The sequence below is a fragment of the Pomacea canaliculata genome, linkage group LG3 (genome assembly GCF_003073045.1).
Source record: "Pomacea canaliculata isolate SZHN2017 linkage group LG3, ASM307304v1, whole genome shotgun sequence".
In the NCBI taxonomy this organism is placed as follows: domain Eukaryota; kingdom Metazoa; phylum Mollusca; class Gastropoda; order Architaenioglossa; family Ampullariidae; genus Pomacea; species Pomacea canaliculata.
This window is the reverse complement of record NC_037592.1, coordinates 32,766,563-32,792,591: the sequence shown is the minus strand read 5'-3', so window position 1 is coordinate 32,792,591 and position 26,029 is coordinate 32,766,563. Positions and strand designations below refer to the sequence as shown.

Sequence of the window (26,029 nt, the reverse complement as noted above, 5' to 3'; positions counted from 1 at the left end):
TAAGTTTCAAAAACTTTATTAACCAAACAGTTTGAGTGCAATGTAATGGGAATGAGAATAGTTCACATAGGTATCATAGCCAGCCTGAAGTTTGACAGTTTTTATTAGTATGTAGCTATGCCCTTCAATAATTAGACTACTTTTGTAAACTTGATGACTGTGGTGTGGCTCTAACCTGATCCAACCACAAAACAAAGATTTCAGAGCTTCAAAAAACTTATGAACACCTCCATTTCAAATTTAGGGTACAGCTTTACCAGTTTGAACAAGGTCATGAGTGGAGCAGATTGTAACTTTAACTAACTTTGTAATTTTAGCATAGTGTGTTTTACATTCTACCTTTAAGATACAAGGTGAGCATAACAGAACTGTATTTTTGCCGTGTCTTCCACCGTTGTTAAGACTAACGCTTATCATTATTATGATAGTTGTCTTGTGTTGAGATATGTTGCATTAGGAAACACTGTTCAGAGATTGGCACTTTTAATGACCACTGACAACTGGAAATAATGTTCTAATTTACATACACGATATTGTCACAAGAGGAAAGGCTGTAAAGCAAACTTTATTTCATGCAATACTACAAGTCTTTGAAAATGGACACACACAAGCATGTGCAAGCAGAAAACGGAAAAAAGGAGAAAAAAGCAGGATAGATTTAAAACTAAAAACTAATACTGATGAAAAAAGCGTGTTTGGTCTCTGTGAGGGTAAGACCGTTTGAAGACAAAAACTCATTGATTAGCAATCAGTACATACTCATAAAACAAGAAACTGTAGCTTCAAAAATTGAAAAGACAAATAAATTTATAAAAGATACAAAATGTTAAGCAAACTAAAACTTATACAAGGAAAAGTACAAGAAATGTCACAAAGAACACTATTTATAATAAGGAAATAGAGAAAATTTTAAAAAAAAACTATGCAATAAAAAATACCAGGCAGGAAAACGTAATTCCTCCAAATGAATTCTGCAACTTCAATGAAAGAAAATGGTGTTCAATAAATACATCTGCTTCATTAAAACAAAGCAGGTAAATGGAATATAATCAACATTCTGTTTGCGGAACACACAAACAAATAGGATGTTGACTATTAACATGTAAATATATGTATATCACATATCAGTGCTAAATACAGCACATATTAGTAGTTATCAAAATAGCAGTTTGTCATTACTTTAATAATAATAGTTATACTATGATAGTTACATACCGATAAAATATACTTCAGTTAAAACACAATCAATAAATATTTTACCATAGCAATGAGAGGAAATGATGTTTATTAAATATATCTCCAGCATTAAAACAAGATTAAGGTATGGTTATAATATCAAAATTTTAAAAAATACTTGTAATAGTTATATATTAAAAGAAATTATCTTAGGAATATCAGAACAACATTTAATCTACTAAGTATATAAAAAATATATAAATTATATAAAACATGTATAAATTATGCAGGTGACTTTAAACAAACTCGTCACTCAACGACGGTTGAGTCTTCTCCTAAGCTACATCTAGAAATTGTCCCACTTACACACGATACAAATAACACTCAGCTAGGTCATTGTGAGAAGTATCCCCGCAAATGAACTAGTTATCATGCTATCTTGAAAACTGTTGATTCATAACTTTTAAATAACTCTTATTCAAATGATCAGGAAAAGTATATTTAACTCCATTACCTTGCTAGAAAACAATTTCAAAATGAGAGAGTAAAAATATATAACATTCTGAGAGGAAAATGTTAGTGAAGGAAACTTTGCTTATGCGGAATGTATTAAGAATCCAGAAGTATATCTGAGACTATTAGACTGATGAAAAAAGTTTTATATAAATCACCAACCGAAGTTAATGTGATGAGTGTCTATCATGAAATTGCATTACTAGACTGCTGGCAGACGATTTTGTCCAGTTAACTACTAAAACGAGACAGGTATGTACAAAGCTTCCGGTTTATTCACATTCCAGATTAACTACCAAAAAAAATGGCAGGTTTGTACAAAGCTTGCGGTTTAGTCACATTCATTGTTTAGGCTCGCCGAGACTAGCCGTGGAGAGCTTCGCAAGAGGCTAAGCGTTAGTCTCTGCAGACATCAGTCCACCTACACACGTCCGTGGTGTCAATGACTCGAACAATACATATGAAATATTACAGTCAAACAATGCATCTGGGTATCATAGGAAAACCAGAAACTATTTCATGGCCTCATATGACCAAAATATATTTAAGAAAATCAATAAAGAAAGCAAAAAATGACATAAAATGCAGATTCTTAATGAATTTAGTATACTAATAAAACGTTTTACAAGAACTTAAAATTCATGGTTAGCAAATGTGAAATCGTATAATCGCATAATGTAAAGGTAACCCTCAGTGGTTTTCAAACTATAACATGTTAAAGATACAGTAATGCAGTATATAATGCTTTATTTTGTGTGTCTCGCACTAATGTCGTTAAAATATTTTCAAGCTTTGAGTAACGCACGGATACGAAACTTGACATTGTCCATTTAAATGCGCCTGTACAGACATCACACCACCATCTTGTTTTATAAGGAACACTTGATGATCAAAGGATAATATAATGCGAAAATAACATAAAATAAAACAAAGAATCCAGCAGCAGAGAAATTTAACATCAGCATGCAACTATTGTTTACTTGGGAGCATCATGGAACTGTATCAAGGAAAAGTTATTGGTTTGAACATTAACTGCATCCCCAAGTACATGTATTCTTGGCTATAATGGCTATAAAATTACTACTACCATAAATAAACGTTGCAGATACATGGACAGACGAATAGAAAGAAAATTTTATTGTCATGAAAAAATTAACTAATCCAACATACAACAAACACACAAATAAATGTAAAGGGTCTGAAGATCTTCACATGTACAGACCTTCTCAAGGCAATCAGCCAAAAACAAGTAAATTAGTTTAAATGTCTTTACCGTCCGACTTTCATATCTTGCACGTATCTTTATAATGATGATCAACTTTATTTGTCCCAGTGGGCAATTTAAACAGTCATGTAAGATCGATACTTTGTAAGCTACATTAACTCAAATAATTAATATCAAAACTGAGTAGTTTACTGTATAAATAACTTTTAAAACTTTCCTTGAAAGATCTGAAAACTTCATGCACACAAAAAAATCTCTGAATAATAAAAAAAAATACACAGACATGGACAAAGCCAGAAAATTAAACGTCTAAAACGTACAAAAAATTCATTTGTTATTAATAAATGAAAATCGTCAAAAACAGAAAACTTTTAACAAAATAATTCGTTTTTAAGAAAGCTTACTCACAGTCATGTATAGTGTTTATCAATCAAATATTTACTTGAAATCTTAAGTTTGCTCACATACATTTAACAACGTTTAATTTAACATTTTATATAATAGACAACGAGAAATATATTTACAAAATCGCGTTTGACAAAGCAATAAACCCCTTAGTCTAGAGGCAATGAGGAAGTATTTATCTTTCAAGTATCAGTCAGAAGCGGAACTCTACCCTCTAAAACAAATACAATCAAATCTCGTTTATGAAAATGTGCTGTTAAATAGACATGTTTTATTACAACTTTCATTATAACATACACATATATTTCACTTATATGTAACATCATCATCATCATCAAGATTAAAAAAATTAAATTATTGTTTGGACCACAATATGAAAATAATTTTGGCTTTGACTTTAAGTTTGGATACTTAAAAAGTTATAAAACGAAAGTCTAAAAAATCCTTTACAATTACAAAATCAGAGATTAGAAACAAATCAGTGAAAGTATCATTTTTAAAATTTACACAACATTCTATGCACAGTCAAAACCATGGCGATATGTGGAGAGTAACATCAGTCTATAACCAGCTCCTGCACTGCTTTTCCTCCCGCTTAAAAAAAATGCTGGTCTTACCGAAGCCCAAACTGTTCTAGTCGCTGGCCAGGACTTAGAACCATTAGATTTGCGTTTATGAATATTTACATACCATCATCTGATCGTGTACATTTTATGTTTTTAAATCAATGTCAAAATGCTTTCATCAAGAACGCAGGAAAGAAATTTCAGTCTTTCAATAGTCCTTTTACCAATACCCCATAATCAACGGTACAATTGTTTGTATGGATGTGGTAGTAAGCTATTGCTTGTTCACAGACAAGTATGGTATGTCAGCACACACTAAATCCGTTAAAAGACTATTTACACAAATGAATATGAAACAAAGACATTTAATGGATTATTGGGAAATCATTCAGCAAAAAACGAAACATTAATTTTATTTAAAGGAGACTTTCTACTCTGTGCACAATGCTAGAGGCGATGCTACACACCCGGCTGGCTTGGTCTGCGGTGTACACGTCATCAGGGATGCTGGGATATGTCAGTGCATCAGGGTAGCGCATTCGAGTGTGAAGACCTACAATATCCTCGATCTCTCTCGCCCACCCAATGACTTCAGAATCACCAGTCAGGGAGGCAAGTGATTTAATATCGTGAGAAGTTTCTTTAAAAGTGTTCGCATCCTTGCTAAACAACACAGCTTTGATGGCCTTTTCTACAGCCTGCAAAAGAAACAAATTTTCTATGATAAATTCATGAATACCACATTACTATCTGATTATTACAGGCATTATTTCATCCGTTCCAATTTATTTTATTACTTTCAATCCAAGTAAATTTATTTGCTATTTATTTATCTCTTTTGAGCATGCCTGATCACTAAAATCATAGTTCTTTGGAAAAATGTTGCAGCTAACATCTGTCCCCTGACCTCTACATCTTTGACTTTGGAACCTTACCTTATACTTTCACAGATTGAAAAGCTGTAGCTCTCTGTCACAGAGTTACATATGGTTTAGAATCTAGATGTTCTCTTGATCATTAAGGGCTCGTATTCATGGTTATCAGCAATTACTGACGAGAAAACCTTGGGTAGGGAACTAGCTGGATGAGTGACCTAACCGACCGTCATAAAGAAAATTCCCCCAAAAAAGGGTGTGAGTACGCATGTGTTGTGAAATGAAAATGTGAAGCGGAAAACCTACAGCTAAATTGACAAACATTTTTAGAAATTAGATAGAAAAGTGATAAAGCTACATTATTTCTGAAAAGTCTATATTACTCTTGCATTTATTAGACCACAACATTTTTTTTCAACTAAAAACTAAATGACTAACAGAGAAGACTGAGGGGCTTCATGTCAATTGCGATATTCAGTTTTATTTTCTTATGGCATCTGCTACTCGCAAATAAACTGTCAGAAACTATATTTGGTCCGCTAGAATCCTGTGTTTGCATCTGTTCATTTAAATCAGTCGCGATCTCCGAAATATTTACCTTAAAGGAATGGTAACCGTCTGAAAAATTACCGACCGGTTAAGCAATTTAAAACCACTTCTTCAGTTCACTTAAATTGATTTAGACTACAGCTTCCATTACCAAGGTATAATTCTTCATTCCTATCCTGTGTTATGACATCATCATCGCGATTATTGTTGTAGCGTGTCTTAAAATTTTAATCTTTCTCTTTCACACACACAGACATAGGAGTCAGAAGCAGTATGCTAATTAACAACGAACTCAAAGAAAAAACTACAGATCATTAACCTGATGACAGTGGTAGCAAATCCAGTTATGTCCTTGCCGGAAGCTGTCTCTGGCCGTGTGGGCGAACCTGAGGTCAGCTTGCGCCTGGCGGAACCAGCGGCGGCCTTCTCCAGTCTGTTTGTTGGGTGTTGGTGTGGAACTGCAACTGCTGGACTGGTAGTAATCCCTGTGTTGTTCTGCTCGCTGCTTCATAAAATCGAAGAAATGAGAATATGCTGATGATGACGATGATGATGAGAAGGAGGAGGAGGAGGAGAAGGAGGAGGAGGAGGCTGATGTTCTATAGAAGCGACTGTCAACATGTTCTTGTTCATCTTCATCTTCGTCTATGCGAATCTTCTCGCCTCTTCCTAGTCGTTCGATGTAGTGATTCAGCATCTGCATCACACGTGTACAGAAGGCCTCGTTGTCTCTGTTTTTGTCCGGGTGCCAGGTGAGAATCAATCGCTTTATTATTCTTCGGCGGTCTGCTTCGTCTGGTAGCTGCCAAGCTTCTATCAGAGTTTCTCGAATCTTCCTGAGCACAGCCTTGATGTCAAGTCGCATACTCTTTGCCCGATTAGCTTCACTTTCATCCGATAGCTTAGCAACGCTGTTTGCAGTCTTTTCTTTTCTGACGAATTTGTAGATTCGCAACACCGACACTACCGCTTCTCCTTTTTCATCACCAAGGAAGATCCGGTACTTGCGGGACAAGGGAGGCAGTTTCCTCTGTTCCGACTCGTGTTCCATTCCTCTCACTACAGCGTAGATGTACACTGGGTTTGCCTCACATTCTCTAGTGCCTAACTCCAGTTCACCTTTCTCGTTACCATTTATTAGAGGATCGTACATCTCAAAACCGACGAACTCCTCAGCAGAATACTGGCAGAAGCTACTGTCTAAAAAGCAGTGATCTTCAACTGGTATGAAGGATCCTGGTGTGGGAAACACAGAATAGTCTGAATGGCTTAAACGACCAGAAATATGCAGACCATCTTTTTCAAAAACTTTCATAGCTTTAGCAGGATCTTCCAGCGCTTTCGTCAAGTAATACATGTCAAGATCAGTGTTGAGAACAAACTGAATAGCAAAGAATAAAAACCTACAAACTTCTTCATTGTGCTTCTCCGTGTCGTTACAAACTTTTTGGTCGAGATAAACAGTACACGACCTAAAAGTGTCTTCTCTTTTGTCTATAAATAATAATTTTTCCTGCTGGCTGTTTTCTACAACTGCGACATTGAAGTAAAGCACCGTGTGCAGATTCTCTACCTCCTTGACTGTAATGTGTGTCAGACATTGCGTTATTCGTTCTTCTGATTCCTTTAAAAACTGATCAAAATTTTGTTTCTGGTGCTTTTTGTACACAAACCAAAGAATAGCTTTAACAGCAAAAGGGTTTCGTAGCTTGTTTTCTGCTCTCCTGGACTGTTCACTTTCAAAGGCTCTGCTTTTGACATCATCTGGTATGATTTCTCTCACAATGTTAGAAAAACACTTCATTTGATATTTATTTGGTAGCAATTTTACTTCATCAAGAGATCGTGAAACTTTAATCTCTAATGACTTGAACCCAAGGAAAAATTGAGCGTCTGCCAATGATCCTTTAAATCGTTTTCCTAGAACTTTATTGTCTACAAAGATCAAGTTAGTCGAAGTTTCAAGACCTTTTCTGCGGTTAGGCAAAAAGAGGTGGGATACTGACAGGTTCTTTGTTTCTTTTGTTTCCGATTTTAGGCATCGAAACAGACCTTCTACTGCTTTTTTCACAATGTTCAGTTCCTGAACAATCAGTCTTTCATCTTTTGTTTTATCCTTTAGACGCCAAAGGACTTTTGCATAACTGTTTGCTGTCACATTCATGTCAACACCAAGTGTCTGGAAAAAAGGGAAGAACTGTCCAAACATTGTAGGGGCTTTCTCAACTTCCCCTGTAATAGCCTCTTCAGGTCGAAGGTCAATGACAACGGTTTCTGGTCGCATCATTTTCTCGTTCTCGACATCACAGATTACTGGCAACATCTTCAACACCTCGATATCCTCTTTTTTCGCATTTTTACTGAAAAACTCATATATGGTCATCATTATCTTTGTCAAAAAGCCCGCGCTCTTTTGTGAAAGAAAAGAAAATATTTCAGGTCCTTTCTCACTCGCCAGTGTACTGCATATGTTCCGTGTATGTTCAATAACCTTTCTTATTGGTGCGCTTTCTTCAAACTGTAGCTCCTGTAAAATCTCCTTCTGGTCTTTGCGATGACACGTAAGATGCACTGGGTTTAAACTTTCTTTCAGCATGAAGCTGCTGCTCCATATGAGATGCGCATGTTGTACCTGACAGCTTTCACTGAAGGAAACTAAACGATGTATATCTGGAGCTTTGGCAATAATTTTTAAGAATGCTCCATAGTATATTTCATCCAAAGTCGCAGGTAGAACAAAACAAATACTTTTTATTTTATGAAGAATGCGGTCTTCCCGAAGATCCTCCCTGGAAAACAAGTGTTTTACTAGCAGATGTGATCGCTTTTCTACGATTCTTGAAATGCGTCTCTTCCCATCCTCTTCAACACAACGTGCAAATTCAAGAAAATTGTCATGACTTACTTTGCAGACCATGCCAGATTCTTCCATGAACGTTTTCCATTCCCTGCCATTATACGGAGCCGGCGGTAATGATGAGCTGTTGCAAAATTCGCGGAAGACAGGTTCATGGGGGCTTAAGAAATCGCTTGCCTTACAAAGAAGACCGTCTTTATCCAGAAAGGTCGTAATTCTGAGCTGCTGAACGAGTTGTTCCCTTTCCGATCTGTTGAAAGTGCTCAGATTTTCGTTAATGTATGTCATGTGTTTGAGAATGTCACTCTTACTAAGTCCCGTTAATGTGGGCAAAAGAAACTTTGCGTAGAAATCTGCAGGAGAAGATGGTGACATATGCAAAATCTCTGTTATTTCACCCGGCAAACGTTTAGCTCTTAACAAAATCATTGCCTGAGAACTCGACCACTCTTTAAGGCCACTTGAAGGAATATCATCTGAAAGAATTAACACACTCAGCCCTTGTGTTAACGCCACGGCTTCTCCGTGGACCGTAACAAAGAAAGGAAGTCTCTTCAACCTGTCGCGGATATTTGTTTCCTCGGAACAGTAGTCTTGTAGCACAGACAGAGTATTGCTGAAATATTGCAGAACCTCATAAGCATCATCGATGCTGACCCGGATGTTTTCGAAGGTAGAAGCCAAAGCGTGCAGCAGGGCGTACGGGTGAGAAACTGAAGCTACAATGTCCACAAGAACTTGTTTATTACTGTCAGGAAGACATTCCATACAAAGAACAGGAACTGGCAGGTTTTTTAAAATGTGCCACATTCTGGGATGGTATTCGGTAGGAGAGGATTGTAGATACACTACCAAATGTAAGTCTTTCACAGGATACAACATCCTCTGTGTAGCATTAGCAGTCCTCCTCACCGCAGGAATTAGAGTCCATTGAGCCAGTGACTCTAATGCTTTATCAGTTCTTCTCCGGTAATCAGAATCAGCTTCGTGGTCTTTTCTCTTAATCTGTGTTCCAACGAAATCCCAGAAGCGTTTAAGCCATCCCTTAAAGGGCTGTGCAACGTTGAGATTGCAAAGCCCAGTTTTGTATTGTTCTTCCGGCAACGTTGCTGGTAACATAAAAGTCAGCGAAGAAATGTCAAGGTCTCTCAGCAGGTCTTTTGTCATCTCAGAAATGGGCAAAAACATACCCATGATGCTTTCGTGCACAAAACTATCATCGGAACCTGGAAGCAAATCTAAAAATGTTGAAACAAATGGCAAGTTTTTTCTCTCATCTCTCTCAAAAAAGTAAACAGCTTTGGACTGACGCAGACATAAAGGCAGCCCTTCCACATTGCTGAGAAAGTCTTCCGCATCTTTAACGTAGTCGAGCAGAGCCTTGATGTTTTCGCATGTTTTTAAGCGGGTTTCACAAACGGGTTGAGGAAGATCAGCGATGCAACATCCATCACTTCGCCGGTGCTTTGCTGACTTTAAAAATATAATCACATCCTCAGGTGTGACTTCCTTTACTTCTTGTACTCCACTTTCAACAAAATACTGAAATATTTTATATGGAGCATAGAGTATCTTCATATTTATGTCCTTCAGCACAGTTGTCAGTTCTTGTGCTCTCTTTCTCGCCATGTCGTACTGACTCGTGAACCTGAGCGATGGCATTGAGAGAGAAGTATATTGCTTTTTAAATGACCACTCAAGGTTGCTGAAGTAGCCTGGAAAAGCATCTCTGCTAACTGCAGATACCCACTCCATATTTGTAGTGTCAGAGAAAACCACTGGAAATAGTGGGAACTCTTTTTCACTGAGTTCCTTGTACAGAAATTTCATCAACATTCGCCAAAAATCTGATGGAGCCTTAGAAGGATCTGGAAACAAGCAATGATAAAAGTTTAGCATAGAAACATGCTCTTTCTTCATTGTTTTTGATGTTATGTCTTCAAACCAGAGTTTCTTAATGACTTCAATGGCTCTGATGTAGGCAGGTACTATGACACCCGTAGCTATCAGTGTGTTCCATTCAGTTTGTACGTGATCTTTCTTTGTCCACAGGTCTCGCCGAGTTTCATGATCGAGAGCAAAGTTACCATTCACGTGAACGGGAAGGTTTGTTTCTACTGGCAGGGGAAGAAAACAGAAAGCGATGTGTTTTCCTGAAACTGCTGTTTGAAGATGTTTCTTCCGATCTTTGCTTTTCAGTTTAACTGCTACTCCTCCACGAGGAAGGATTCTGAAGTGTTCTTTTTGCCATTCAGTATCCAGTTCCCGAGACACAGTTACCCTGCCTGTGAAACCAGCCATGTTGACGATGAGGTACTCCTCAGACAAACCTTTTGAGTCATTAATGTCCGCTTTTACGACAACTTCGAAAGGCTGAATACCGTTAATGTGAGTTGTTTTGTTTTTAACGTCTTTTGCTGACTGCGATATTTGACGTTGAAAATCTGCAATCTGTTTCTTGTTAATATCATCTTCAATTGTCATTGTCACTTCATATTCACACAACAATTCGTCATTGTCACTGACAGCATAAACGCCAATGGTTCTAATATTATTAAGAAACAGAAGACACGTGCTCATTTGCTGTGTGAACGTTTCAGTGAGCTCCACAATGTCGTCCTGTTTCATTACAATGTCTTTCTTGATTTGAGACTTCTTTGCCATCTCCTCGTGACGTAACGGAAATCTGAACAAGGTTCCTGGCTGCTTCATGTCAATGCAGTTGCCCAGATACCCAGCGAACATGTCTGGGTAGTTCTCCCGAAGACGATTTACATCTGTTATCTTCATACCGGGATTGCTTGGAGTTGCACCGGCAGCGTACTCACAGTTGGGATCAAAGATGCAGACGACATCGTTTTTATCGTCTTCGCGGGTCCAAAAGGACGGAACGTCAGTGATGTGATACACAGCATTGAAGCCGACGCCATATTTGCCTGTCTTTAGCATGTCCTCACGCTTGCTGCCTATGCCCAGACTTTGGATACCTTTAATATCTTCGGCTGTGAACGACTTATTGTTGTACACACAAAGAGCGGGGCCCTGCAGGCTCTCCCATCCTAATAATACCCTCTCGTTGCGAAGTGAACGGAAATCTTTGATGATCTTGATTTCCGTGGCACCAGCGTCATCTGCGTTCTGAACAAGTTCGTAAAATATAGACGAGTCACACGTGTAGCCCTCTAGTAGTCGTCTTATTCGATTCGTCAGTTCTTCGTGTTGGCCAAAGGGGATGGCAATGCTACTGAACATTTCTTCGACGTCACGCACTCGTTTTGATTTCACTCCCAGGACTCCAGCGACTTCGGGAGAAATCCTTCTGTGGACAAACTTCATAGTTTCTGATTCCTTAACCCATTCACAGTCATCCAAACACAGACATGAAACGTGTTGCATGTGACCATGGCGGTCAGGTAAATACACATTTGCGTCCTTCAGACAATGATCCTGTCTCGTTCTCCTAGCAGCATCATGCAACAGTTCTGCTAACTGACAAACCACATTTATAGTGCCGTCAGAAAGTGCACCTCCAAAATTCTGCCTGTTTATTTCCTGGAGCACTAAGAGTATGTCCTGTGTCTCAAATTCATTCTTCACTCCAAAAGCCTTAAACAACTGACTGAAAGGTAAGAATACACGCTGAAGCTCAAACAGAAACGGCTGACAATTATATTTGTTATGAAACGCCACTTTAGATGGCGGAACAAAGCCAGACCCAACCCAGATAGAGGCTATATTAGGCAAACTGCTGCAAATTATCTGTTTCAAGGTTTCGCCTGGCTCATTAATACAGACTGAAAAATATCTGTAAATGCATTGACATATATTTAAGATCAGCTGTTTGTTGATTTTGGAGTTTCTGATACAGTGCTCTGAAATTAAAGTAAGCTGGCCTATGACTAAATGAAGCATTTGTTTGTCGGTCTTTTCTTCATCCTTTATTCCAAGAGACCGTAGAACTTCCAATTTTGAACTTGAGTTGTCCAATCCAAATGCTTTAGAATCAATGAGCTTAACCTTGCAAGCTACCAGTTCCTTTAGGACATCGGAGAAGAGTTCACGTGGAGAGGATAATGCACTGTCAGTGTTATTACCTTCCCATGGAAAAGGCCAGTCTTCTGGTTTTCGTAAAACGGGCAAAAAGCTTATGTTTGACAAGGATGCGAGAACATCTGGTGGACAGCTGGCGATTCTGAGCGAGGAACCCTTACGATGTGCTAAGTAGTCTATCAAGGCAGAAGCTCGACTCAAGGCTTTATCAGCGTCTGTTGCAATGAGGCTGCCAATAGACTTTGCCCTTTCGATTACCACATGCCATGGTAAATCGTCTTTTACCATCCCAAGTTCAACAAGCCTTGACAAGCATTTGGAAGAACAGAAGTTTATCGTTCTTTTGCGGTCAGGATAAAGATTGTTGGCATTTTGAGGGAAGCGAGCATCTGACTCCAAAAAAAGCTTTGCAGCTTCACCATGTGGATCAATTAAGTCCTTTGGAGATTTTAGTTCATTAGTGCAGAGACAAGGTATACAACATGAATGCTTGACTAGCTCTCCAATGTCAGGATCAGTATGCATCAGGGCGTACATTACTAGTTTGTCTCTATTTTCATCTGTCCAGTAGGTTTTGTCATCGATATTGGGGAAAAAAAAGTCCCTGTAAAACATTATTTGAGTTATTGTTCTTTCCCTTATTGACGTTTCTTGTCCTGCTGCGATAATCTGGTGGTGAAAGTCGGCAGACACGTGCACCAGAACTCCTTCCATTTGACCCCAAAAGTGGTTTAGGGCATCCCAGGCAATCTCGCCAACATCCGACACTCTGAAGTCTGGATCCATAAATCTAGCATCTCCGAAACACACCCATGACTTTGATCGTGGCACAGGAAGCAGTTTATTCTTTTCATTCACTAGATGAGCGTAGAAATGTCTCATCAGGCTTGGTTCGCAATCAGCTTTTGGAAACAGTAGAAAATATTGGTGAAAATTCAAATCCACCATAGCTTCTTTGTGAAGGCTTTCAAGAAGCAGTACATACGCACGACACACGGCATCTGCAAACAAAGCCCTGTTCCATTCATCGCCAGGCATACCGGGCACATCGTCCTCCGTCTTGGCAAGAAGACTGCGACGACTGGAGGTCAAAGAGAAGGTTCCATTGACGTGGACTGGGAGGACAAAGCGAACCATTTCTTCCGGCAACGGCAGAAAGCAAAAGAGATGGCCCGACTTGTAGAAACCAAACGGAGTTTCTGATAATGATGCTATGTGTCCGTCGTTTAACAAAACAGCAACTGCTGCGAGAGGAATGTGCTTTTCGTGCTGATACATTTCCGCTAACTTTGCAGACTGGTTGACACCAGACGCCCAGCTAATCCTCCATTGGGTTTTACTTTGACCGGGATTCACATTAAAGTGGAGTTTTGCACTGTTTGTGATTCTCATGTCTTCAATTATGTCTTCAGTCAGTCTGACATCTCTTGCACGATGCCAGTATTTAGTTATAAACTGCACAACACTTTCGTCTATGTCAGAGCAGAGTGGAGCGATGATTGTTCTTTGAGAATTTCGTTTCAAGGTCAAAATGCACTCTGCGTCAACCGGGTTGGTGCTCTTGCTTGAAAGATAATAAATCTCAAGCGTTTTTACATTTTGTGTGAACATCAGGAGATTTCCCACTCTCTCTAATAGCATTTTGATAAAATTTCTTCTTTTACTCTTAGAATACGCTTCTTTCTTGATTTTACTCTCTGAAGCCTGATCCTCAGTTCTTAATGGAAACCTAAATAATGTGCCGTTGTACTGTACTTCACGTTCTTTGTGGAGGGCACAGCCAAAGACACCCTGAAATGGTTTGAACTGTTTTGGCATTCTGACCAGCAGTGCACGGTTGACTGGTTTACTGAAGTCCAGCTTAAGCCCTCGACCCTTGAGATACTTCACATGAGGATCGAACAAAGCCAGTGTGTGGCGACTTATAAAGCTGGGAACATCAGTCAGGTTGTAGACAGAGTTGAATCCAAGCCCAAACTTTCCCACTTTTGTTACGTCATCTCTCTTGGTACCGGCTCCTAGTCGGACAATATTTTCAAAGTCTTCGTCAGAAAACGAGGCGTTGTTGAATGCCCACAATGCGGGCCCCTGTAGGGAAGCCATCTGTTCACTAATCAAGTTCGTCCGTGCATCCCTGTTCTCGCGCTCGTCCAAGAGAAATTTTACCTCCGTCGCCCCAGCATCGTCTGCGTTCTGGATCAGTTCTTTGGGCACAGAAAATCCGTCAGTGTACGAGTCCTTGAGCAGGTTGTGAAGCCGGTCAGTCAGGTCTTCGTGCTGCCCGTAACCAAAATCCAAATCCTCTATGCCTGTCAAAGCACGCTCCTTCATCTCGAGAACCCCCAACCTTAAGGCCGTGTCCTTAGAAATCTCACGGTGCACAAAGAAGATATCTTCATCTTCATTACCTTCTACTGCAAAGGTAAAGTTTAACGAATCTGACCAGACTGTACACTCCTTTGCATGACGGAACTGTAGGAGATCTTGGCGCTCGTGGCTGATTGGAACAAGAACCCAGCCACTTGCTGCTGAGTCACTTTCCTTCAGGACATCCAGAATCTGTTTAACAAGCCGCATATCTTTAGTGAATTGAGGTTTGGAAATACTTCCGGTCTCATGCTTTGTTTTAATCTCGTTCAACACCTCTTGCAGAAGTTTGTCGTCCTGACACTCAGAGCTGCCACACTTTAATAGTAGATCACTCACATCTGACATTTCATTGTGCAGTGGAAACCTGTATGGACTCAAGTCTATGTCTTCAGACCTCTTCTTTACCCAAAACTGCTTTGGACAAGCAAAGCGACCTTCGGACTCAACGAACACGCAGTCTGTCTTTCCTACAAGCTGACTGACACTTGGCTCATTTCTGCAATTTTTCAGCGACTTAAATACTTCGTGCAGAATAGACTTGTAGTAGGGTGATTGTGTAGCATCGTAGCTGCTTACAACGTTCAGTAGGTGCATGAGAACATCTTGAAGAATCAACTCACTCACCTTCAATAAGTCTGTAAGATTCTTGGACATTCCGTGTCTCATAACTGATTTTGTGGATCCACAATATATCAGATGTGAGTAAATAACCATGTCACAGGGTTTTACAATTGCTGGTTCTGACCGGAGTGGTAAGCTGTTTGGATAGTGTGACGGCTTTTGATGATCTTGTAGACAAGGCATGCATTGTATCTTCGTCAGCCTACTGAGATTGAACTGATGTCCATGACTCAATAATAACGCCCATAGCCCTTCAGCTTTTCTGGTAGCTGTTTCTTTGTCTCCACGTGTAAAAAGATCTTCAATGCGCTGAGCAGCTGATACAAGATCATATTCTTTTACTTTCGTTTCATCTCTGAGTCCCAATTTCTTCAGTTTGGAAATAAACTTGGGCTGTGCAAACTCATCACAAGGGAACAGATCCTCTCCTAGAAAAAATTCTCTCAAATCTTTGCTTAGAGAATAATACATGTCAGATGGTTTATGAAGCTTCCCAGAGGACGATGGAACGAATGTAACATTTCTTGCCAAAGCTGTTAGATCTTCTCTGGCCATTAATTCCGCGTTACTAAGAAAATATTTCATAAAACGCTTTATATCCAAATCTGTATAACTTCCGTGCTGGATATTTTTCAGGATGTCTTGAGATATTGTGTGCAAAGTGACTTCAGTGCCCCAATCTTTAATGCAGCTGATCTGGAGGACTCGTCGCACATCAGCAGTGATCTCGGGGGCAACACTGGAAGTGGATCACGTGGACCAATGACGTTGACATCTCTGACTGAGACAAACTGTTTGGTGGTCATGTCGATGAACAACCGCAAACCTGTCAGAACGCTCACCTTCCGTGGTTCTAACTGTTTGGCATTAGCGATGAACGATATCAAGGATGAGATATCGGCCTCCGATGCTGTTCTGTTGAAATCACTTTCTGCTTTCGTGCGTGTTGTCGGGTCAGTGCTGACCTTTTCAAGGACCTCTAAGATCCCGTGTGAATTTGGGTAATGGACCAGGCCACCCAGTATCTGTTTGTGATCGCAAACATACTGCGGCAATGAAACTACCGTGATGTCAAGCTTCGAGAGCGAGCTACTCAAATCTTTGTTTATCTGTGACATCCCTGGGGCCGAAAGGCTAACGTAGATTCCTTTTAGTGGCAGAAGTTTTATTTGATGTCCTTCTAAACACGGCAATAATGCTAAATGACATAATCCAGAGAGATCAGCATTCCACGGAGTAGAATTCTTAAGGTAAAGCCATACTTGTTGTATCCAGCTGTCTTGTGAGGAAAGTCTAATGGAGGAACCTCTAAATCTTGTTTGTATGCTCATCTCCAACAATCTCGCCACATCAATGCATGTTACGATCCGAAAGGAAAACTCACCTAAACAGAAACAAATATCAAAATGTTACACTATACTTATTTTAATTTAATTATTAATAAATTAAATATTTAATTATCTCATTTGTGGAGAAATTGACCAAATTTCCTTTTTAAAAAATCTATACCAGGGTTATATATTTAGGACAAGCTCTCTCCCATCGGTGACAAAACTTAATTGTTCAAAAAGGCTTCACGCTTATGCAAAATGCAAATGAACAGGACGATAAACCATGTATATTGGTTAGTAAGAACTTAACATCTTTTTCGGTCCTGGTACTTTGTTAACGTCGATTGCTACTAAAATTGCCCTGTGTTATGCGTGCAGTCGATTTACTTGTGTGTATGTGACGCTGACTTTGTAATTTAAAAAAAATTACTGAAGCTTTCCCTTCCTATATGTTTGTATACATAAGCAAACACACGAATTCTGAACAAAATTGGCAATAGGACTGATATACTTATCTTCTATGAAGCAAAGTGAAATATCTCATTGTCTAGTCCAGCGTATTAAGTAGTTGTTGGCGTCAACTCTTTGACGTGTTACATTTTCTCGCCTTTTGTTGTGTTTTCCATTGTTTTCACACAAAAATATTTTAATTGATGCCTAATTAGGGCAAAGTGGTATCGTTATTGAGTCAGTTTGGTCATATTGCTATAAGCTAAAAGGTAAGAATTTCATTCTAGGTTTCATCAATAGCGATTTATCGCATAGACTATAATCCAAGATGTACCTTAGAAACACCTACCAGATTTTGCCAGATTTTTCAGGTGGTTCTTAATGATCTCTGACACATTGCTGCTGCACATCGCCTTCTCCAGACCTGGAAAGAGAACTTGTGTCTCCTTCTCGCAAAAGAAGACTTCATCAGCCTTTCCACGGAGACTAAAAGCACCAAAGGTTCCGTCTTGAAGGGGAAGCAGAAACCGATCAACCAAAAGCTGCGGATCGTTACCATGACTACAGAGATACTGTAGCAGCAGCAGTTTATATTCGTCGTGGAGATACTGATGGTGTGTAAGAACCAGTTCACTGACATGGCGGGGTGTGATGGTTTGGGCCACATTCTCAAGACTAAGCTGCTGGAGCCCTGACATCACGTGATGTGGTAGACGGACGACCTTCTCATTGCTGATGGTGTAGATATGTATGATAGCTTGCACTACCTTTGGCTCCACTGAGGGAGGCAAGTTCTGTAACACAGCTTGGGATAGCGGGATCCAGGTGTCTATCGGCACTGAAGTATGGAAAAATGTGCCCTGGGACAATCTTGTGTACAGTGTTCGTACTAGGGGTTGCCATCGGTTATCCACAGTTGCCACATCTGGCCAGGCTTTGTAGAATTCGTCTGGCTTTTTGTCATGAATCTCTTGAAGTCTTTGAATCGATTTAAAGAAAATGTCATGAATTAATATTATAAACTGATCTTCATAAGACAAAAAAAAAAAAAATACTTATCACAGTGGTCGATAAAACACAGAGAAAATTAGAAAATTCTACTAAAAAAAAGGTAGTACACTACATAATTGTAAAACAAAATTTAAAATTTGTATTTAATTTCTTAAAATTAAAAAGTAAATACCGGTATCTGGAAGTGCCAACAAGAAAGATAACTCTACCTGTGAAGCAATGCGATGTAGGCTAAGGGAAGCAATTCTTCCACCAGCAGGCAGTTCCACTGGAGAGCAGGCTCCATGTGGGCCCTGTTGTGTACTTGATCGGCTGTGGGCCACTTGATATGGCGGCGGTTCTGGCTCAGAGCAAAAAACCCGTTGACGTGCACTGGCAGTCCCGTGGGACTCCTCGTCTCCAAGGGTAACGGCAGGAAACAGAAGAGCTGACTTTGAAAGTTTCGCTGCCCTCCTAGAGGCACGGCCACGCCCACGTAGGGCTGGTAACTCAGGTTCGGGTCTCTGCACAGCCTCAATAGTTGGTCGCTTGCCTGATTCTTGCCCGCGTGGTAGTTGACCACCAGCCATCGCTCCTTATGTTGGGACCGATTCCGGAGGTTACGACCAGACATCTGCACCTCGACCTCAGACCAGTTACACACAGGCTCCAGAGGTAAGTCTTGCGTGGCTGCTCGAACGCTGTCCTTGAACTTTGACCTCTCCGCCCTCACAGCACTAACGCACTCCGCTGACAATTCGACTGTGAACACCAGCTTTGTTTCTTTGGCGTCTCTTGTGTACAGCTCGATCTTCTCTAAGTTCTTTAAAAACATCAGCATAGAATTCGCCTCTGCTTTAAAAGCCTGGAGTAGATCATTCAAGGTTGCCTCTGTGTACAGTGTGTCTGACAACTCGCTCTCCTGACGCCTGAGTGGAAACCAGAAAAGTGTGCCTGAGAAGAGGCCAGTCTGAGAGTTGAACACTCTGTCGAGTGAATGTGGGGATCCCGCGAGAAACACTGCATCCAGACAACGAACAAGAGATTCCAGTTCTCTGCCCCTTGTCCCTGCCAGACGTTTGCGGACACAGTATCTGTCCGCTCCTTTGAACGGGTCCATGTACATAATAAACTCTCCACTGACGATCACCAAACGATCTGTAAATACAGGTCTTTGTATAAGAAGCTAGCTCTCCCTTCTTTTTTGACATAATTAAGTATACAAACACACAGAAACAAAGTTACTGAAAAAAATATTCTGTCACAAGTAGTCACCATTAAACTTCAGATATTTACATTTATACCTATAATGTTTCGTTGTAATCCAAAGTTTCACACTTTTTATATCAATCTAGTTTTACAAAATTACAAATATTTTTACTATAAAGTTAACTAGTAAACTGAATTTTCCCTAAAGTATTGTTTATTGTGAGTTATATTGCGGGCCCAATTTGAAACATTTCTGTCAGGTATGAGCCAAGATACAAAAACAAACGTAAGGACGTCTGCTGTTCCAGTGACACACTTTAAAACTAGTATTTTATAAAAGAGGTATCTACATAAATTTAAAATTATATAATTTCTATTTAAGACATTTATGTAATATTTAATGAAAAACGTTGGCAAAATCTCACCTGTCAAATGAAATACTGACTTAAATCCCAGACCAAAACGGCCGACCTTGAGAGGGTCTTTCTCCTTGACACTGGTGTGTAGCATGCGGATACCCTCCCAGTCTTTCTCGGTAAATTGTTCGTTGTTGTACACACAGAGTGCTGGACCCTATGACACAACAATGAAGACAATATGTTTGGTTTTTAATAACTTTTTCTGAAGTAATTGCCTTCATTTGTTTTGTGATAAAGCAGCTCACCTATAGAGGCCAGTATAATGCTAACAAAACCGAGTGTGAAGGTGTGTATATTAATATAATAGTCCACATACAAGTGACCTGAGGCAGTTAAACTATATCTCTACTATGATAACTTGCATGTTCGTCAAATTGAGATATCTTTAAAGGCGACCTGAAACAGTATATTCAAAGGTTACATTAGCAGCGTTGGTAGCTAACAAGACTGTTTCCTGGGCCAAGAATAGAACAGAGAAAGCTGCATAAGCCTTCTGACATTAGTACCTCCATTGACGTTGCGCCACCAAGCCGGCCTACATCCACTGACCTCGACCAAATGGAAGACAGCAAGTATGGGATGTACATATGTTTTGACCATACTGGCTTCTCTCCGTATTTGGTCGCTACAGGTCAATTGACATAAGGTTATCTTTGCAAAGTAAAGGATAAATAATTCGTGACATGAAGACGGTGGTCACTGGTTGTGAGACTATTCTCAGATAAGGCGAATGAACCATGAAACTTTCGTATTATTTCGATTTTATATTTTAGTGAATATCGGTGAAAGGGAAATAACTTACTACTTGTGCTGTGTGTACGCAAGGGAGACAATGTTTGCACCAGAAGTTTGGGAAACATTTAATTATTGATAACACTTTGTATTTTTTATACTAGTTAAAATGATGAAAGATATCTAGTAAAGAGGAATTATTATTATGATAAATGGCAAAAAGTGTTTTTTACGCAGAAGTTTTGCTCATGTACTTATTTCGATAGATTAAACGTCTGCAGCAATGGAGGAACCGTAATATTTTGCACTAAACCGAGTTTCGCGCACTTGACAACTGAATACAAATACCGTTATGGACCTGTCCCGTCTATGTCAATAGATGTAAGTCTAAAAAGGTAACGGTGTGGGGTTCACAGTGTTTAAATTTATTTATTTTATTATTAATACTTAATAAACAGTAAAGTTCCTGCTTGGGAAATAGTACCCGTGTTTGGGTGCGGGTATATTTGATACCTTAAAGCTGAATGTAAGATAAAGCCTAGTTAATGTAAAGTTAGAATTCCCCCTGAGAAGGCCTGCAGTTTTGTTGTTTTTTTTTCTTGTGCAAGTTGTTTGTTACTTGTATTATTTCCCCCTGTCGGTGTTTATTGCCTCCTGATAAGCCCACACATGGTTATTGGTATATGATCTTCAATGCTTTCTGAACTGTATCGCTTACGGGTAATCAGAAGTAATTTACATTGTCTCGTCTGAAGTCCAAAAAGCAACAATTTAGTATGACCTGGACAGTCCAAGGCACTCACTGTGATTTGTTTTTAAAGAAAGTGCTGTTCTGTCTGTGTGTGTGAGAGGATGACATGACAGTCGGCTCTAACCCAAAAATGTCCCCCAGTGTTTTTTGGATTGTTCTTGTCAACAAGTGGCGTCAAATGGTGTCAGCAGCTGTAAGGTTGAAATAGTACGACCGGGTCTTTTCTGTATCTCACAGATATATTGTGCTGAGCGTCTAAATCACACAGACAAATTATAATAAAAATAACAACAAAAATAATAATAATAAATGGAAAAACAAGCTTACCTGAAAGAACTTCAGATGAGGGTGCTTCTTTATTATTCGCGCATCTTCCTGTCTGTGAAATTCTCGACTGTCTGCCAGGATCTTTACCCTGCTTGCCCCCGCGTCCTCGGCATTCTGTATCATTTCCTTCGGGACATTGAGTGAAATTATCGAATTCTGTAGCATTTCCTTTCGATAATGACAGAATAATTAACAACAACAATAATCGTTTAAGTAAAAATAATGTCCTTTGGAAACTGCAGTAATACTATTTCAGCCTTCAGAAATGTCCTTCGTGCGATGTCACTTGGCAAGTAAATGAATTCTTCTTTGTCTATTTTATTATGTATCATTTTATTTGAAACTGCAGCCGTGTCATTCTGTAGCCTTTCCTTTTATTTATAGCGATGTAGTCACGTATAATCTCTCTTTTTCTCTCTCTCTCTCTCTCTCTCTCTCTCTCTCTCACCTTCTCTTTGCTCAGAGAAAGAGAGAGAGACTGAAATGAAAAAATACCTTGAGAATCTGACCATCATCCGGGTATTCGTCCAGCACATTGCGAAGTTCTCGGATAAGGCCAGGACGGATCAGCTCCAGTTCCTCGCCCTCCGAGTCCTCAGACGATTCTGCCATGTTTCTCTTCAAATGTGAGGAGTCAGGGTCTGTTGGTGCTCTCAGGTACACCAGTAGACCTTACGTGGTACCCACTGTTGGTCTGCCATGCCGAGTGAAGTGGGAGGGCGTATCCCTGACATAAGAATATCACAGCGTTTCCTTAGTGTGGATGACGACACTGTGATCATTGTCTCTAGCACAGTGTCATTAGGTCAACATATATATCTCATACACTCAAATACACCCAGATATACCCCGTAGCCATACTCTGGGAATACTAGCTCCAGGAATTAGAAGCATGCTTTCAAAACTTCCATAGCAACGAAATTGTTTCGGCGTTTTTCAAATACGCTTACCAGAGTGAAAGACACGGTCGTAAGCAAAGTTAAAAATGATGTTTGGAAATGTGTAAGGGATTCGCTCAGAGTACAGACTGCATGAGAACAGTAAACAAACAAAAAAATGAAGTTTCTAACAAAGTGAAGTTTGTGGATATTTTTAAGTTTCTAGGATATACTACAGGACAATAAAGGAAACATATCTAAACACACGAACACGTTTGATACTAAATTACTTATTTGTTTATTGTTAATTGCAACTCTTTAGAACAGACTGTTTCAGCAGTAACATCTGTACAAGAGCTTGTATTTCACAGACTGCCATTACAGGGCGTACAGAATTTAAAACAAAATTACTTTTGGAAGTATTATTTTTATTTGGTAGAACCTGGGAATATCTTCTGCATATATATTAAAAAGAAATGTAACATCATATTTACAGCAGGAGAAAGGAGTAAAACAGAAGAACAGTGGTTTAATAATAATAATAATATGGGGAATTTATAAAGCGCAATATCTCAGCCTAAGTCAGACTCATTGCGTTTAACAAGATCACAAAATAGTAACAAATAGCTATAACAAGTCAACAAAAGTAGTAACAAAGACGCAGAACAAAATCATAAAATATAAACAAAATTAATTGAGAACTAGAACAAAAAAGCAAGAATGATGTAGAAGGAAGAGTAATGCGAGGACTCGTTTCGTTCCAGCAGTAAAGGGAGATCACTGTGGATTTAACGGTAACGACTCCAAAGAATAATGTCAGTGACATCAGGAGAACACTGAGACGATACTGAGCAATATTGAGAATATGGAGAAATGTGAAACCTCACATGAAACCTCAGTAAAGGTGGTCATCACTTCAGTTTATTCAATGCAACTCAAGGTCGCTGCCAAAGCGAGTGAAGCAGACGGAGTGAAATCCAGCCGATAGATTCAAACAGTTTACACCTCAAATAACATTATATGCATTATATATACCGTCCTGTTGCAAACCAGAAGAGGAAGAAAGCGCAGCAGCAACACATGTAAACATGAATGTCCGACACTTTTATCCAAATCGAAGCACGACGACAAAACATAAACAAAATCAAGGAGAGCCGATCCCCTCAGCCTGTTAGGCAAAGGGACAGCACTCTCACAATTATTGAGAGTGGAGTTGAGAAAAATAAAATGTAAAGTATTCAGGAATATAAAATGATGACAAGTCGTTCCCTCAATAGCTGTTTGTTTTCATTTATGTAAAGAAATTGTGGCTACCTATTGATTTACTATTGTAGACGTTTAACTTTCCTTGCATGAGTAAGCATTTACATCACGTAAATACCATATTAATCACTTCAACATAACAAATTATATGCATTAAAGCGCATATTTGTGAAAGGTGTTCATAACAATTATATCAATATTATATACAAATGTGCTTTGAGATTCGCTATACTAGAAGCATGAACTTCATGACATCAAAAGGCAGAGTTATGCAAAGAATTAAGGTCCCCGATTCGATATATTGATGGTTAGACATTCCGTGAACTTGCTAACTCTTCTAGTTTCATTCTGTCCCTCTCTGAATGGAGCGGTCCGGTGGCGCAACGGTTAGCGCTGTTAGCGCCTGTCACCAATACAGTGAAGGTTGGCTGCCCTGAGTTCATTTCTCGTCTCGGGCACGCTGATCTTTCTCTGCACGTGGCATCTGTTTACAGGGCTGGCTGCTTGCCGTAATATAGCCTTAGCTGCTGACACGGCGTAAAACACCAATTCCCCCCCCCCCCTCTCTGAATGTTTGCCACGAGGCACGTGCCTATAGCGTTTGTTTTCGCTACAGGACGAGCGAGCGTTGCCGCCAGTGTGTAGGGCTGTGAGCTGGACAACTCACCGCGGGCACCTGACAAACTTAACATCTTGTGTACAGGCCTAGCTATACTTCAGAAGAATAAAAATTGTGAATGTACAGAGCAATATATTGAAATGTTTACTAAAGACTGTTTCTTGATCATTAAAAATCCACTGCTTTTAAAAAATAAATAATTTTCATTGGTACTGAAACTTCCTCTCAATATTATCTCTGCGCGGACCTTTTCCAGGGTCTGACGGGTTTTCGTTTCTTTTTCTACTAATAAACAATGCTGCAATAGACAGATCAGTTGTTGTGTGGTGTTTTTTTTTTTCCGACTAACATGCCGTTCCTAATAGATCAATGCTATACATCTACCGACCTACGTCCATTGCAGTACACTCTCAGCCGCCATTAATAACATGCACATGCAACGTGCGAACACTAGAAAATACACAAGTAAACCTACGACAACTGTTTTATGTTCTTAAGACTGGATAGAAAATCATTCTCTTTCTATATATATCTAGATATATTTACCTGCTGAGCGTGGTCCTTGCATTTTTCGCCAGGTCATAGTCAGTTGTGATCACGTCTGTGTCGTGTGACAGGCGACCACACAATGGCGTGTGGCTTTGCCGTCTCATTTCTGATTCCGAGAAAGTGAAAGTAGCTTCCATTCGTGAGAAATGTTCCTTTCATTTTGTGTTTACATTGCTGTCAACAGTTACCGACAATACAAATCAAACTACGCCGTATTTCACAGATATCCTGCGGCGTGAATGTAAAAAAGAGTCACTGGGAGAAAAGGTATGTGAGTGGGTGGTAAAAAATAATTAACTTCCTTCATGCTAACAAATATTGTTTTGCCTACCATGTTGCACTGAAACCTACACTTATTCACACTAACACGTTAAGCAAGACATTATGCATATGCACAGACGCGCACGTATTTGTATGTAAGCAAGTGTGTACGAGCGTTACAAGTCCGTTATAAACGAGAATCGTGCTTCTCAGTATTGACGGGTCTGTCAGGTGTCAGGTCCAATCAAATATACCTTCTGACGAGGTCAAGGTGTGCAGTTAGTCTATTCTAAATCATCCGATGTTTCCAGCTTAGTTTACCGTCTGCCCTTGAATAAACCATACACGCTTTCCATTGAGATTTACCTACTGCACGACAATAAACAGTTCGCTTACTTTGAGCAAACTTTTTCATCTGAGTTACAATAAATCGTTCAGGTTTTGTTGAATATTTTGTTGCTCAGTTGCGTCGATACACCCGTATTGTTTACAAGACAAGCATAGATGCATCGATGCTTAAAGCACATACCGTAAACAGTGTGAGTTCTGTAAAATTAAATTTGTAAAATCTGAGGAAATAACTTTTTTCTTAGACTGTATAGTTCCCTTGGCATCACAAAAGTAGATCAGTCTGATTCCGAGTCACTTCCTTTTACTGCAACGTACACTTCTGTTTATTCATTATTTAAACTTATCCCAACAATTGTATCCCCCAAAATGGGAAAACAAGATTACCAAACAGTTTATTTTATTGTGTTACGTTGTTGTTGTTTTCTAATTTAGTTGTAGTCCAAAACAGTCCTGCAGCGCAAAGATGTCGGATATAAGCTTCAAATTCATAGACGACTTTACTGGTACAATTGCTGGTTAAAGTTTTATTCAGGATCAGAAACTACGACATCACAGTCCTGAACAGGAGCAGCAACCCGTTTTTTGAGTATTAAAAATAAGCGATCTTGATTATCTCCCTTACACCATTTACCTCTCGCTGCTGTACGCTTGTGGGGCGTCCGGTCGCTCAACGGTTATCGCCAGTCACCAAT

The 26,029-nt window shown here is 39.5% G+C and overlaps 2 protein-coding genes across 2 annotated transcripts; both read right to left on the bottom strand.

Annotated features, from left to right (window-relative positions):
- Positions 1-15,821, bottom strand: LOC112560903 (sacsin-like). The gene is made up of 2 exons (XM_025233014.1): positions 5,629-15,821; positions 1-4,583 (listed from the first exon to the last, which is right to left on the bottom strand). Exons 1-2 carry the CDS (start codon positions 15,790-15,792, stop codon positions 4,302-4,304), a joined length of 10,446 nt encoding a protein of 3,481 aa, XP_025088799.1. The 5' UTR covers positions 15,793-15,821; the 3' UTR covers positions 1-4,301.
- On the bottom strand, positions 15,817-25,938 carry LOC112560904 (sacsin-like). Its single transcript, XM_025233015.1, has 7 exons — positions 24,723-25,938; positions 21,912-22,143; positions 21,417-21,542; positions 19,613-19,760; positions 18,209-19,136; positions 17,338-17,966; positions 15,817-16,591 (listed from the first exon to the last, which is right to left on the bottom strand). The coding sequence occupies exons 2-7, from the start codon at positions 22,026-22,028 to the stop codon at positions 15,840-15,842; spliced, it is 2,700 nt and encodes an 899-aa protein (XP_025088800.1). The 5' UTR covers positions 22,029-22,143; positions 24,723-25,938; the 3' UTR covers positions 15,817-15,839.
- Positions 25,939-26,029: the final 91 nt, after the last annotated feature.

Excerpts from the sequence above, each read along its gene's own strand:
- LOC112560903 (XM_025233014.1), bottom strand. The coding sequence starts at position 15,792 with ATGAAATATTTTCTTAGTAACGCGGAATTAATGGCCAGAGAAGATCTA. Across the intron at positions 4,584-5,628 it reads TTTGCTACCACTGTCATCAG|GCTGTAGAAAAGGCCATCAA; the intron begins GTTAATGATCTG and ends TTTCTTTTGCAG.
- LOC112560904 (XM_025233015.1), bottom strand. The coding sequence starts at position 22,028 with ATGGCAGAATCGTCTGAGGACTCGGAGGGCGAGGAACTGGAGCTGATC. Across the intron at positions 19,761-21,416 it reads CTCATCTGAAGTTCTTTCAG|GGTCCAGCACTCTGTGTGTA; the intron begins GTAAGCTTGTTT and ends GTTGTGTCATAG. Across the intron at positions 16,592-17,337 it reads GAAAAATCTGGCAAAATCTG|GTGAGTTTTCCTTTCGGATC; the intron begins GTAGGTGTTTCT and ends GTTTCTGTTTAG.